At 39.1% G+C, this 15,776-nt stretch overlaps 1 protein-coding gene across 2 annotated transcripts in view; it reads left to right on the forward strand.

Moving 5' to 3' along the window:
* The window catches only part of MAGI2 (membrane associated guanylate kinase, WW and PDZ domain containing 2), a 1,197,465-nt gene that overhangs the window by 877,682 nt on the left and 304,007 nt on the right, over positions 1–15,776 (forward strand). For both annotated transcript variants that reach the window (XM_054725983.1, XM_054725982.1), the window contains exon 7: positions 10,233–10,290. In XM_054725983.1, the coding sequence (XP_054581958.1) occupies positions 10,233–10,290 (58 nt within the window). The remainder of the gene's footprint in view (positions 1–10,232; positions 10,291–15,776) is intronic.

Consider the following 15,776-nt stretch of genomic DNA (forward strand, 5'->3'; position numbering starts at 1 on the left):
TTGTTTTTTTTCATTGTAAGGAACTTATCTTTCAGCCAGTTTTTTTGTTTTTTGCTTTTAAATCTAATGGCTAATGGGCATATATCTTGGAATTCACTGTTCTGAGATAATGTTCCAGACATGTGGAAAACCCTTTCAGCATACAGAAGGAGTTATTTTTGGAAAATTTTTTCATTATACTTTTAAGTATTAGTTATATTATTTTCTTTCTTCATGTATTCCAATTATACATATACTGTATTATCTTTGCCTATCTTCTATATTAATTATTTTTTTCTGATTCTTTTTACATTTCATTTTGTTCTAATATCTATTACTATGTCTTGCCTCAATGGTCCTTATTTTATTTCTAACTTAATCTATTTTCTCTTGAGTACTTTGTAATTTAGTTTTAATTGCAAAGATTCTTTTTTTTCCAACTCTCCTTAACTCTCTGTTTTTTGCCCATTTCTGTTCAGAGTTTTTAAATTTCTTATTGAAAATGTTCTTTTATATTTATAAGTGATTTTTTCAAATTTTCTTAAGAATTCATTATAATTTTCTCATTTGTATTTTGTTTTTGTGTTTATTGTGAGGGAAGACAACAAATTTTCATTAGTTGTATTATTTTGACTCTTAATTCTGATTTCTGATAATAACATTGTATGAATATTGTCTGCTGTTTTCTATTAATTTTGAAAAAGAAAATTCCTAAGCCAGCAATAACAGTTTCATACAAGCAAAACTAAAGGATTTTGGTGGAATACTATATCCTTGGTCCATGAGCACCCTCTTCTGTTTCTCTTGTGAATTACGGATTCTTTAATGGATGACATCTTTTTTTTTTTTTTTTTTTGCAGAGGGAGTAGTTAGTTGGTATGTCTTATGATCTTAAGATTCTCTTTTGTTTCTGCAGATGCTGAATTTCTACCTCATGCTTTTTTCCTATCATAACCAAATTTCCAAATTTCCAAGGGCCATTTCTCCATCACCATCATCTTTGTCTTCTTATTAAGTAGTGCCTTCCCAATATTCCACCTCTCATTCTGCTCACTTCCAAACCTTTTTTTTTTTTTTCCAATTCCCCAATAGTAGTTGTGTTCTGTTCAATTGGGTCTATTATCTACATTTTCTCCCACTCAGGATGGGAATTTATCTTTCTGAGAGTGATTTTGTTTGTTTTTCCATCCCAGGCTCCTGGCCCCCTTTTCTCTTTTCTGCATACTCACCACTATTTCTGATCCAGAATGGGCCCCTGGATTGTTGGTGCTGCTGGATTGGGGCATTTATGTTTCTGCATTTATGTTTCTGCTTATTTATAAGGTTTGAAGTTCTTGGTATTTTCTCCTAATTATGTTGTAGTCATTGATTCTGGGTGGTTTTGTTAGGGTTTTTTAGGGTTAGTGGAGAGGTTAACATTTAAATGTCAGCCTTTCCAATATAGAAGCTCAGTATGTTTCAATAAACAAATTTTAGTGGATAATGATAATAAATGGATAGATCAATGGGTGTATTAATGTAAACTCATAAAAGTTAAGATAGCCCTAGCTGGTTTGGCTCAATGAATAGAGCGCTGGCCTATGGACTGAAGGGTCCCGGGTTTGATTTGGGTCAAGGGCATATGCCCGGATTTCAGGCTTGATCCCCAGTGGGGGCATGCAGGAGGCAGCCAATCAATGATTCTCTCTCGTCATTGGTGTTTCTATCTCTCTATCTCTCTTTCTCCCTTCCTCTCTGAAATCAACAAAAATATTTTTTTAAAGATAAACTGGAGCTGTATATTTTGAAATCCTAAGCCTATAGTTGCTTTCCAAATCTTTCTTTATATCCAGAGCTCTAGGAATATTAAAAACAAAAACAAAAATCTTCTCAGTTCATTGTCTTTTGACCTTCTAATACATCTTGAAAACATAAAGCAGATATGACTCTCTAAGTTGTTAGTAGACAACATCCTTTTTTGTGCCGTGCCTTCCTACCACCACTTCTTGTCACCATCTCAAACAGATTACTCTGTCATGTTTAAGTTAGCATTTCAAAAGCTCACATCTATGTTTGACAGCTTTTTCCCAAGTAGAAAATGGCCCTTGAATGCCCAAAACATTTTTGAGCACACATTGCTTTGTGTACCAATATCTGTCAGATAATCTTATACATTTTCTACTCAAGTTTGGTCAGATACATTAAGGAACACATTTATTTGGAATTGTTTCTGCAATTGTATTTTTTTATTAAGAACAAGCCCATGAAATCATGGTCAATAATTTAAAAATGCATTATAATACTGTGGTAATAAAAACCTCAGGCTGAATCCACATGATAACATGAATTGAATGTCAGTACAGTAAAATACAGCTCAGCTAGTTCTTTCCCCTATAAAAATAGTAAAGCTTCTATATGCCCGTGAATGAAGACCTCACAGCCTGTATTTCCATGAAATCAAAAGGGTTTGTACTCTTTCATGTCATACATAGAACATAAATGAACAAAATTTTCTATTTTTAATTTTAGGTTGCGCAGTTTGTTGTTTTGTTTGTTTATTTTCCTGACTGAATGAAATAAAATTCTCTGATAAAGATGGACCAATTTGAGTCTTAATACACAGAAAAAGTCTGGAAGGGTACATACTCTCAACTTTATCTTTATGTAGGGAAATGGGACTATAATTAGCTTATCATTATATATGGATTTTGTTAAAGACAAGAATGTATCCAGAATTTACTTTTATAATTGCAACTGCATTTTGAATAAAGCAAAAGAGAGGCAAATATAATAAAAGTTTTTTATATTTTTATTCTTACACAGTATCCTTTTCCTCCTTTTTCTTTCATTCTAAAACTGTGTTTCTTGTAAAAACTCACATTCTTTAGAACTACTTAGGAGTAAAAATTATATAACATTTTCAGGAAAATTTAGTGCTATTTTTCAATTTGTGTTATATACATATATAAATATATATAATATATGTATATCAAAAACCCAATAAAGATTGGAAGAAAACATTTAAATTAGTATTAGCTATTACCATATTGTGTACTATGCATTATATCATTCGACCTAGGGAAAATTGTGTGTTTCTTATGTTCTGTTATAATAAAGAAAATAGCAAGAGCCTCAATTAAAAATTAAATGTAGTCCAAATAAAATAATATAGAGTTAAAGGAAATGGTCTCCCATTTCTGGTCCCTGTTCCTCTCCAATATATTAGTACTTTGTATGCTTCCAAAATTGGTCTGCTTTCCTGGCTTTGAGGAGAATTGTAAACTGCCCGCCAGGATGGCCTATATACAACCTTATGTGAATTAACATAACCCATGCTATGGCCTGTACAGACACTGCCTCCCAGAAAAGGAACAAAGCCTGACTTCAGATTTTGCACTCATATTATTAAATCTATTTTCTAGGTTTCAAGATGCAGTAACTCTTAAATGTGAATATGGTATTTACCTAGTTTTTCCAGCAGAAAGATAGACAACAGAAAGAAAAAAAAAAGTAAAATAACAAAATTAAAAGTCACCATCTTGGAAAAGTCTATAGAAAAAAGTCAACATAATATAAAAGCATACTAGTACAAATACTAAAATTCTGCATTCTCATTTTGTTTAAGAATTTAACACTATCCTAATGAATTCAGTGTTATATGTATCAGTGTTTTTATTCTGAAATTATTTTAAATTTCAAGAAAATTGCAAAAACAGTGCAAAGTATTTTCAAATACCTTTTGCCTAGCTTCCCCTAATGTTAACACCATTTATAATACAATATGGAAGCCAATAAATTAATATTCATACAGACTATTAACTAATGTACAAATCCAATTTGAATCTTGCTAATTGTGTCACTAATGTCCCTTTTCTGGTCCAGGTCCCAACACAGAATCCTACAGTGCATTTAGGCTCCCTGTCTCACAGTATGACAGTACCTCAGTCTTTCTATTTCATGACCTTGACACTTTTGAAGAGTACTGACCATTTAATTTATAGATTGCCACAGATGTGGCTCTGTATCTACCTAAGGGCCCAACCGCCACCCATACCTGATTATTCTGTGGTTGTGTTCTTAACCTGAAGGCAGCCATAACATTGATCTACCAGGCCAAACACTTGGATCTATTTTGAAGAAAATGAACTGAATTAGTGAATTCTTTGTGGGTTGGAATACAGAATTGGTAAACTGAGAGATCAAGCAATAGTAGCTGTGCTTGAGATAAAAAGTAACATAGAACCCAGCCGGTGTGACTCAGTGGTTGAGTGTCAACCCAAGAACCAAGAGGTCACTGGTTCGATTCCTCAATCCTTAGTAGGGGGCATGCAGGAAGCAGCCAATCGATGTTCTGCTCTCACATCAATGTGTCTATCTCTGTCTTCATTCTCCTCTCCCTTCCTCTCTCTAAAAATGTAGTTTTTCAAAAAGTAACATAGAGTCAAGTTCGGGGTAGCCATTGCAGGACATATGCAAGATGAGCAACAGAGGTAGCCAGCCAGTAAAAGAGAAAGAAACACAGACACAGAGATAAAGGACATTGTTTAAGAGATAAAGTAGGACAGACAGAAGGGACTTTCTGAAATATCCTGAGTTAATGTATCCTAGGTTCCTTACAGCTTTATCTGGGTCCCATTTCCATAAGAAATACTGACCTTGTATTCTACAAGTTTTCCAGTTGCAGCCTAAAAACTGTTTTTTTGTGTGAGTTAGTATAATGGGGCCTCTATTTCCTGCAATGAAAGTGAACCTAGCAAACAAACAAATAAATAAAATTTTGAAAGAGAAACTAAGTACAAAATATACCATAGTAGCTGTGGCAGAATCCAGGCCGAACAGGATGCCTACTGAATCTTTTGATTCTATTGCAGTCTTATAAAGCTTATATGACTGACTACAAATTAACCTAGACGTTTATGCTGACTTCTGCAGAAGGGATCACTGTAGGAATACCTAATCACTGAATTTGCTCCATGGTCCCATGGCCTGAAAACAATCTCAATTAAAATGGTTCTTAATGCAGCATTAACCTTGCTGATCTCAAGTATTTATTTTTCCCTTTGCATAGTATATGTTATTCTTTCATCAGTGTGACCTTAATCATCTGTAAATTTGTCAGGTATTGTTAAATAAAGTGTTCTAAGTAACCCAGGACCTAAGAGCTCCAAACCACATGCTTGTCTGATTAAGCAAATAGTCAAAAACTGGAAATTTTTTTCCTGTTTATTACCTTTATTTTAAAAAGAAGCAATTGATTTTTAAAACTTAACTCAAGTCCAAATAGCTCACTTTTCACAGTGAAAGATGATTCTCAAATTTTCATTATCTAAAAATTTGTGTTTTTTGAATTACCATTAGCCTAGACCTTTCTTTGCTGCTCAGGAAAAATGTCATTAAAGGGAATACACATAAACACCCTTGCGCATGCACATGCTGATGAACATGTATATATACACACATACATGTTCATATATATGAATATACATACATGTAAATGCACATGCATACATAATAAATACACACAGCTTTTTAAATATTGGCTGTAGATTTTTATACCCATTCTGCCACATTTACAAATGAAGTAATGTATGTATGTGTTACTGGTTTCTTGTAACATTCATCTATCAATCCCTAGAAAATATTTAAAACTAGAGGCCTGGTGCAAGAAATTCGTGCACGGGGGGCAGCAGGGAGGGTGTCCCTCAGCCTGGCCTGCACCCTCTGCAATCTGGGACCCCTTGTGGGATAACCAGCAGTTGGACATCCCTCTCACAATTCAGAACTGCTGGCTCCTAACCGCTCGTCTGCCTGCCTGCCTGATTGCCCCTAACTGCTTCTGCCTACCAGCCTGATTGTCCCTAACTGCTCCCCTGCTGGCTTGATTGCCCCTAACCACCTCTGCCTCAGCCCACACCCGGTACCCAGGATTCCCTCCTCCAGCCAACCACAGGCACCCGGGATCCGGGCTTCCCTCCCTCTGGTCACCATAGACACCCAGGCTGGCTGCAGCCTCAGGGGATGGTGGGCAGGTGGCTTCATGTGTGCTGCAGCTGCAAGTGCTGGTGCCCAGGACCACAGCCAGCCACAGGTGCTGGTGCCCCGGACTGCGGGGTGGGCAGCCTCTCCATCTACCAGGCTGTAGACAGCTGCAGGTGCTGGCACCTGGACCGCAGGTGGGTGGCTTCTCCATCTTCCCTTGGATGCAGTGGGGGTGACTTCTCTGTCTGGCTGCGGCCTGGGATCATAGGGCAGGTGGCTTCTTCATCTCCCTGGCTGCAGCCAGCCTCAGGTACTGGGGCCCAGTTTCTCCATCTCCCCCAGGACGTGGGGCGGGTGGACATGGGGTGAGCGGCTTCTCCAGCTGGCTGCGGCCTGGGATCACGGGGCAGGTGGCTTCTTCGTCTCCCAGGTCGCATCCACCCTCAGGCACTGGCACCCGGTTTCTTGTCTCCCCCAGGACGTGGGGTGGGCGGCTTCTCCAGCTGGCTGCGGCTTGGGATCATGGGGCAGGCGGCTTCTTCATCTCTGTGGCTGCAGCCAGCCTCAGGTGCTGGGGCCTGGTTTCTCAGTCTCCCCCAGGATGTGGGGCAGGCGGACCTGAGGCTTCTGAGGCTGGCTGCGGCCTGGGATCACGGGGCAGGCAGCTTCTTGGTCTCAGTGGCTGCAGCCAGCCTCAGGCGCTGATGCCTGACTTCTCCGACTCCCACAGGCCCAGAGAGGCTGGGGGGCGGGGCTGCCACCATGTTTTCGGTTTAATTTGCATACTCACTCTGATTGGCTGGTGGGTGTGGCTTGTGAGTGTAGCGGAGTGATGATTTGCATATTACTCTTTTATTAGATAGGATGAAATAAATGGCAGCCCTTTGGAACAGATGGTTGGAGTTATAGTATATAATTTTGTCTCAAAATTTGAGTTAAGGACCACTAATAGTTTATTTTCAAGTACAAATGTTTATAATATATAATTTGGGGAGGCACAAATTAACAGTTCAATTTGGAAATATGAAACAAGCAGGCAAACAAACAAAATATATTGATTTATTATGAAAAAAGAAAATCAATTCTCTCTAAATTCTGATGAATACCTCATGATGGCAAGGGGAAAGGATAATAAGTAAATGTTGGTAGAACCTTTGGTGCTGTAAATCTGCAAAGATAAAGAAACGATGAAATCTGTACTTCCAGAATACAATGCTTAGAATTAGTAATTTACTCAAAAAAGAGCCAAAGATAAGGAATACATGAAGAAATAGTTGATATTATAAAAGATAATTTTTAAAATTAGACTATGAAATGCTTCCATGTAACAATGCCATTAAGAAGTAAGACTAGTATCCATAAAATTAGCCATATTAGGCTTTTATTCTATATTGAATATGATATTTTGTATTTCATTCATGAAATTATATTAAACTTATTTAAATATGAATCTGTATATTCAGCCATATTAATAACAAATATCCATAATATTGATTGCTGTGTTCTGTATATTATTTTACTTAAGTAAAAGGCACGTCACTGTTGTGAAAGACACCCAATAGGTATTTGTCAAATGGATTCTTCATTTTTATAGCCAGATTCTACAGTAGCTTGAAGGATTTAGTGAAAACCATCTGGATAATTATTCTACTTATTCTTAATTAAGTGTTATTTATGCTGTGTTAAACACAGTATCTAAGTTAGGTAAAATTGCTGGAACCAGAGTACAGAGATTTTAAATTCCGAGTTGCTGTTAGGGTAAAATGACTTAGTACATGGAAACTCATCAGTACCTGAACCATGGTAAATACCCAGCATGAGTTTGCTCTCATTATTGTTTTGAAAGAAAAATTTCATAAGGTACTCCACAATTTGGTGTTATGATTTTATTAAGATATAACTAATCTAAGAATTATTAAAGTCATAAGCTAGACTTTATATTTTTTTAAAAAGAAACACTAGAAAAATTTCTTCAGTATTTAAGCTAAGCTCCAATGATAGAAACCATAGAGCAAAACAATGAAAAACTTACCAAACGTCTACGTGTTAAAAGAAATGTTCCGCAAAATTAAACACTAAACAAACTTTTAACATATGTGCAACATATGTGGTAAAGAATTAGTATCCTTAATAAGTAAAGAGCTCTTATGAATTAATAAAAATTAATTAGAAATGCTCAAAAGAAAAAATAATTGTCCAAAGATTGACAAATGAAAAAGGTTCAAACTAACTAGAAATCGAAGAAAGGTAAATTAAAACAGCTATGAGCTGCCATTTTAAAAAATAATTTGATTGATTTTCAAAATAATGATACATAGTCCTTTATCTGCATATCTAGAATTCAAAAGCTCGAAAAACTGCTTTTTGTAACTTACTTGGCAGCAAAACAGAACCTGATCTGGACACACTGGCAGCAAACCAGTGCAAACTGATATGAAGTAGTCATTTATGCCTCCTAGTGTGAATCATGTAATTTGGCTGTATAAGTACTCATGTGTTTGATTATAAAGTGCTTCCCAAACTCTGCTTGGAGTGCTATAAATTAAAAATCATTTGCATCATGTTAACTTTCTAAAATTGGAGAAATACTGAATTCTAAAACCTATCTCTGTCCCTAAAAGTTTTGGATGGGGAATTACGTACCTGTGTTTAATTTGATGGCACAGAGAAACAAAGTCACTCAGTGATTATAAATTGGTTCTCTTTTGTGAGTGTGAAGGTAGTAATCTGGCTGTATATCAAAAGCCATAAAAGAGTACATGCACTTTAATCTAAAATCCCACCTCTGGGAATTTATCATTACTAAATTACTAGGAAAGTGATGACAGATTTAGGTTTTAATAAATCCAACACAGATGATATGTAATAGGTAAAGACTGGAAAGTCCCATCTATACTAATAAAAGTCTAGGTGGCCCTCACACCCTCATGTCATCACAAGATGGCCGGCAGGGGAAGCAGTTGGGGGCGACCAGGCTGGCAGGGGAGGGCAGTTGGGAGTGACCAGGCCTGCAGGGGAGGGTGCAGGCTGGGCTGAGGGACCACCCCCCCGCCCCCCAGTGCACGAATTTTGTGCACTGGCCTCTAGTTGTTCAATAATAGAAGGCTGCTGGATTATGAAGGCTCTGGCCATACCACAGACTACTAGCCTGCCACTTTAAAAGTGATATTGTTAGTAACATTTATTTATGTTGAAAGATGCCCTTGATAGTTTGTTAAATAGAAGTAGGCTATAAAAATAATATGTACTGTAGAATTTAATTTCTTAAAAATAGTATTTGCATATATGAAGAATATTCATCAAAATATTAATGGTGTAATGGAGGGATTGCAGGTGATTCTAGTTTTTTTATAACTATACTTTGCAGCCAATATGTGTTACTACTATAATAACAACTTTTAAATTTCTTTTATTACTATTAAATTTAATTACTACTATAATTACAACTTTTAAATCTCATTTAAAGATATTATTTAAAGCATGCCAATATATCGTACTTAAATTTCAAATTCTATATACATAAAATTAATATCTATCTAGAAAAATATAATATTATTTATATTTAGAAATTAATAATTATAAAGGCTCTGTGTATCATGAAGCAAAGCCTGGTTTTCAAAGAGCCTAATTTTGCCTATAGTAGCATTTATGGCTATTTTAAATATATGTGAATTAAAATTACCCATGGAGAATTGGAAATATGAACCATATTGTCAAGGAAAATGTGTGTAGAATTTTAGACTTTATAAAAATATGCCTGAAAGTATATTGGCAGTACTCAAAATCTGACCCATGTGGAGAGAACAGCAAGCTAACCATCTTGACTAGTGGGATATCAATTGAGAATTTATAATGTCTGTGTTACATTCACCAGAAAAAATATTTGCTATCTTCAGAAATATATTTTCAGAATATGATCTTTATCCTGAAACTATCCTTTTAACAATACACATAAATAAGAAAGCCGCACGCACTTTCAGGAAAGCAGCGTGCCTTCTGTATTGCCTTAGTGGTGATAGCATGATGACGTGCCATCCTCCTGTCTGGCATGGGGTAAACAGCCAGACGCAGTACATCTGCAGAGGAGACAGCTCTGTTTTAACTGCCAATTTTCAAGTCGGTGCTTCTAATCGTTCCTACGATACGGTCTGAAATTTGGTGCTGACTCTGAATGCTTTACTCCACTTTGGTAGATTATTTCTGCAATTCACGAACAATTAAATTATATTACATTTTATTAGAAATTGTGATGTCTTTTACTTATTTACTAAAATAAATAACTTTTTATTTTTCAGAGCTTCCATATGGCTGGGAAAAAATCGATGATCCCATATATGGCACTTATTATGTTGAGTAAGTCTCCAAGAGTGATATTAACTTGTTATTAATGTGTCGTGAAATTGTGTTAGTATTTCATTTATGGAGCATGTGTGGCTAACAGTCCCTTTATTTCCCTTTCATCTTACTTTGAAGTATCCACAAAGACTCCAGCAGCACTAGCTGGCTATTTCTTGCCTCCTCCAGCTGGCTAATTTGTCATTCCTTTTCTTTGACTCAAGACTTTAGAACACCAATTGGAAAAGTGTGTTTCACCTTGTCCTCTAAATGAGTGATAATTAAAGATATCAAAGTAAATAAATGCCTTTCATTTTGCAATCAAAATGTTGGGAGCTGACCGGAGGTGTAGAAGAGATGTTCTATTAAACCAGATTTCAAAGACAATTAAATGAAGCAGCCATATTTTCCATTCAAAGGAAAAAATAAATTTTAGATATTTGTTCACTTATAATCCCACTAGAGACCTGGTGCATGAAATTCATGCACAGTGGGGGAGTACCGCCCTCTAACTGCCCCCGCCACTGGCCTGGTCGTCCCCAACTGCCCACCCCCGCAGGCCTGGCCGCCCCCTACTGCTCCCCCAGTCATCAAGTCACACCCAAAAGCCCACCTCTACTGATCTGGACACCCTTCACTGCCCCACCTGCTGGCCTAGTTGCCCCCAACTGCTCCCCCACACAACTGGTCTGGTTGCCCCACACAGCCTGCTGTTCAGTTGTTGGTCATCCCTCATTATCCCCCCTGCCAGCCTGATCACCCCATTTACCCTGCTATTCAGTAGTCTGTTTGTTTTGGTTGTGGCAGCCCTTGGCTTTTTATATATTAGGATTTCAAATCAATAGTATTCTTTCTGTAGATTGGATTTCTATATTATTGGAGGTTACACTGCCTTAATGTTTTCTGGCATAATACGAGTTATCCCCTCTATGAACCCTTTTATTCAAAACTAGAGGCCCAGTGCATGAATTTCGTGCACGGGGGGGGGGGGGGGTGTTGTCCCTCAGCCCAGCCTGCACACTCTCTAATCCAGGACTGCTGGCTCCCAACTGCTCGCCTGCCTGCCTTCCTGGTTGCCCCTAAGAGCTCCTGCCTGCCAGCCTGATCACCCCCTAACCACTCCCCTGCCAGCCTGATTGCCCCTAACTGCCCTTCCCTGCCGGCCTGGTCACCCCTAACTGCCCTCCCTGAAGGCCTGGTCACCCCTAACTGCCCTCCCCTGCAGACATGGTCACCCCTAACTGCCCTCTCCTGCAGGCCTGGTCCCCCCAACAGCCCTCCTCTGTGTGCCTGGTCCTCCCTAACAGCTCTCCCCTGCAGGCCTGGGTCCCCCCCAACTGCCCTTCTCTGCAGGCCCAGTCACCCCCAACTTCCCTCCTCTGCCGGCCTGGTCACCCCTAACTGCCCTCCCCTGCAGGCTTAATCACCCCCAACTGTCCTCCCCTGCAGGCATGGTCACCCCTAACTGCTCTCCCCTGCAGGCCTGGTCCCCCCACAACTGCTCTTCCCTGCAGGCCCAGTCGCCCCCAACTGCCCTTCCCCTGCTGGCCTGATCGCCCACAACTGCCCTCCCTTGCAGGCCTGGTCCCTCCCAACTGCCCTCCCCTGCTGGCCATCTTGTGGTGGCCATCTTGTGTCCACATGGGGGCAGCCATCTTTGACCACATGGGGGCAGCCATCTTGTGTGTTGGAGTGATGGTCAATTTGCATATTACTCTTTTATTAGATAGAATAGAGGCCTGATGCTCGGGTGGGGGAGAGCTGGTTTGCCCTTAAGGGTGTCCTGGATCAGGGTAGGAGTTCCCTTGGGGCATGGGGCAGCCTGGGTGAGGGGCCTGTGGTGGTTTGCAGGCCAGCCACACCCCCCGGCAACCCAAGCAGAGGCCCTGGTATCTGGGATTTATTTATCGTCTATAATTGGAACTTTGTAGCCTTGAGCAGAGGCCAGGGCAGGCCAGGGTGGGCGGAAAGCTTGGCTTTCTCCATCGCCGGGGGCAACCCAAGCCTCCTGCTCTCTCCAGCTCTGTGGCCACCGCCATATTTGTTGGGTTAATTTGCATACTCGCTCCTGATTTGCTGGTGGGCGTGGCTTGTGGGTATAGCAGAGGTATGGTCAATTTGCATGTTTCTCTTTTATTAGATAGGATAAAGCCCCTATTAAGGATTAGACTACATACATATTTTTCTTGGGAAAATCAAGTAATATATATAATTTTTAAAAGTTAAATATGTGACTTATTTTTCCAGAATTCCCTTTTCTGATAGAAAACATTTCTACTATCTGTTGTGTAATGTTGTTTGTGTTATTTGGGTAAATAACAAAATTTACATATTCCGTGTGAGATGTATACTTTCCAAGAAGTGCAAAGGTTGGAAAACAAAAGACATTCACATTATTTATCAAGATCTAACTCTGTTTTCTCCAATCACATTCTGCTTTAATAATAATGTAGATTGTCAAGGGTTATAAAAATTTTTACTGATTTCTGAGAGGAAGGGAGAGGGAGAAAACGATAGAAACATCAATGATGAGAGAATCATTGATCAGGTGCCCCCTACAGGCCCCACACTGGGGATCAAGCCCACAACCCTGAGCATGTGCCCTGATAGGGAAGTGAACTGTGATCTCCTAGTTCATAGGTCGATGCTCAACCACTGAGCCATGCCAACCAGGCAAGGGTTATAAATTGATGGTATTATTGCTAAATTGTTTTTGTAACAATATTCAAACAGTTACTTGGTTTTTAATAGGCATCAAGCCCTTCTCTGTGCTAGGGATGTATAGATTAATAAGACCCATGTTCTCCCTGCCCTTGAGTATCTTCCTCATCAACACTTGTCTTGAATACTTTGACCCACCATTTTCATTTAGTAAAGCCCCAATTTTGGCACCACAGTCAGTCATTTTCAGTCAAAGTGAATTTGCCTCACTTTGCCACACCTTCTAACATAGTATCTAATGTCATGTGGACACTCAATACATGAAAAAAGTAAGATAAATACATGGAGCTATCTCTAATTGCAAAAATAAAGGGAAATCACTTTTAAAGTGTTTAAGGCCCCTAAGTCCCACTACATTGCTAGCCAATTACAATATACAAATATTTTAATAATAATGTATCCACAGTTTCTGGGTAAATTTATCAGCATTAAATGTTTCCAATAAATGCTAGCTTATCTCAGTTCACTGAATCAGACTGTACTGTGCCAAAGCTTATTATATCTGAAATCCAAGGCAATTTCATATGAGGAAAGAGAACTGAGATATCTGACATGCCAGATCTCATCTTTGACACACTTCCTTGCAAATTTCAGAGAATAAGAACCTTTTCCTTAATCTAGATATTGGCAAACTCCATAAAAAGCCAGATAGCAAATATTTGGGGCAATGGGTGGGTGACATATGGCCTCTGTCACAATTACTCAATTCAACCATTGTATAGCTTGAAAGCAACCATAGATGTCACTTAAATTAATGGGCATAGCGGTGTTTTAATAAAACTTTATTTATAAAAACAGTCAGCTGGCTGAATTTGACCTGCAGAGCATAGTTTGCTGACCCCTGCCTTATTCTAATTCTTCAGATTGTTTTTCCATGTCTTCCTCAACTCCTTTTGAGCTGGCATCCAAAGTGGGAAACAATATTTAACTCAAACCTCTCTTCTCTGCTCTAATTATCTGTCATAGAAGTGAGACATCCATATGTCAGAAAACAATGCTTCCTAATTTCTTGATCATTTAGGTATGTGTTCTTCAAGTAAAGATATGCTGCTGGTTTGTAATTAATTATTGAATTGTACATTGACTATAACTCTAAAAGAAAATTGTCCTCATTATCATTATACTTCAAATGGTTATTCTTTTGTTTGTTTTTGCTTAAATTATATATCTCTCTACATTTTTCCACTTTATTTTTTGGGTAACACCACCATAATCAGGAAATTATTTATATTTTAATCATCCATGTCCTATGTTAGATCAGACTGGCATTTAACAGTTTTAGATTCCGAATAATAGCTGAGATCATGATACAGGTGAGTCTAATAGTTTAGTGTCCTTCAAGTTGCATCCAGTTTTATTACTTCTCATGTTTTTTCCCCATTATGTAATACCATAAGGTATATCAATACCAGTGTGGACATTATCAGGCCAAGCAAAAAATTGAGATCAATCATTCATGCAAACATAAAGGTAATTTTAAGTAGAATTACATCCCAATATTTCTTAAAAACATCTTTTGGAAAAAGTTAATCAGAATATTTAAAATACCTTAATTTATTTTATATAATATAATATTACTGGAAATGAGAGATATTTTCCACCACAACAAAGATACTTTATCCATTTGAATTGGATTATGCCAGTCTACATGGCTTGTTTTAATTGTTCAAAAAATGTGAATCTCATCTCTAAAACACTATTATTTTCACAAGGTATATTGGTTCTGAATAATGGGTTTGTTTGTGAAATCTACATGAACAGATATGTGAATATTGTAGTTATTTATCCTTGTTGGTCCATAAAGTATTTTTGTTGGAAAAAGTCTAATTTCTTATAGTTAACTTATACAGAAAAAAAAACACAGTAACTGTCTAGTTTAAGTTGCTGTATCAAGTTTGTAGTGTAGATACCTATATAATAAAGAGGTAATATGCAAATTGACCCTCACACCTTCACACAAGATGGCCGCCCTATTTGGTCAAAGATGGCCACTCCCATGTGGTCAGAGATGGCTGCCACAAGATGGCCGGCAGGGGAGGGTAGTTGTGCATGATCAGGCCAGCCAGGGAGGGCAGTTGGGGGCAACCAGGCTGGCCGGGGAGGGCAGTTGAGGGGGACCAAGCCTGCAGGGGAGGGCAGTTGTGGGGGACCAGGCCAGCAGGGGAGGGCAGTTGGGCAGGACCAGGCCTGCAGGGGAGGGCAGTTTGGGGCAACCAGGCCAGCAGGGGAGGGCAGTTGGGGGTTACCGGGCCAGCAGGGGAGGGCAGTTGGGGGCAATCGGGCCGACAGGGGAGCAGTTAGGCGTTGACCAGGCTGGCAGGGGAGTAGTTAGCGGGTGATCAGGCTGGCAGGCAGGCGAGCGGTTGGGAGCCAGCAGTCTGGATTGTGAGAGGGATGTCCAACTGCCAGACATCCCCCAAGGGGTTCCATATTGGAGAGAGTGCAGGCTGGGCTGAGGGACACCGCCCCTCCCCCCCCCCCCCCCCCCAGTGTACGAATTTCATGCACCGGGCCTCTAGTCATAAATATAAAATATAATATGCCTAGATTAAGACAGTTTATAATTGAAGTGATAACATTAATTTCAATACCTTAAATAATCATACATTTTAGTTTGCAACTTTAATATTTAGTTAATGTTAGCGCTGGCTGGTTTTGCTCAGTGGATAGAGCATCAGACCTCGGACTGAAGGGTCCTGGGTTTGATTCCAGTCAAGGGCACCTACCTTGGTTGCAGGTTCCCTGGCCCTGCTCAGGTGCGTGCAGGAGGCAACCAACCTATG

The sequence above is a fragment of the Eptesicus fuscus genome, chromosome 14 (assembly GCF_027574615.1).
Source record: "Eptesicus fuscus isolate TK198812 chromosome 14, DD_ASM_mEF_20220401, whole genome shotgun sequence".
Lineage (NCBI taxonomy): Eukaryota > Metazoa > Chordata > Mammalia > Chiroptera > Vespertilionidae > Eptesicus > Eptesicus fuscus.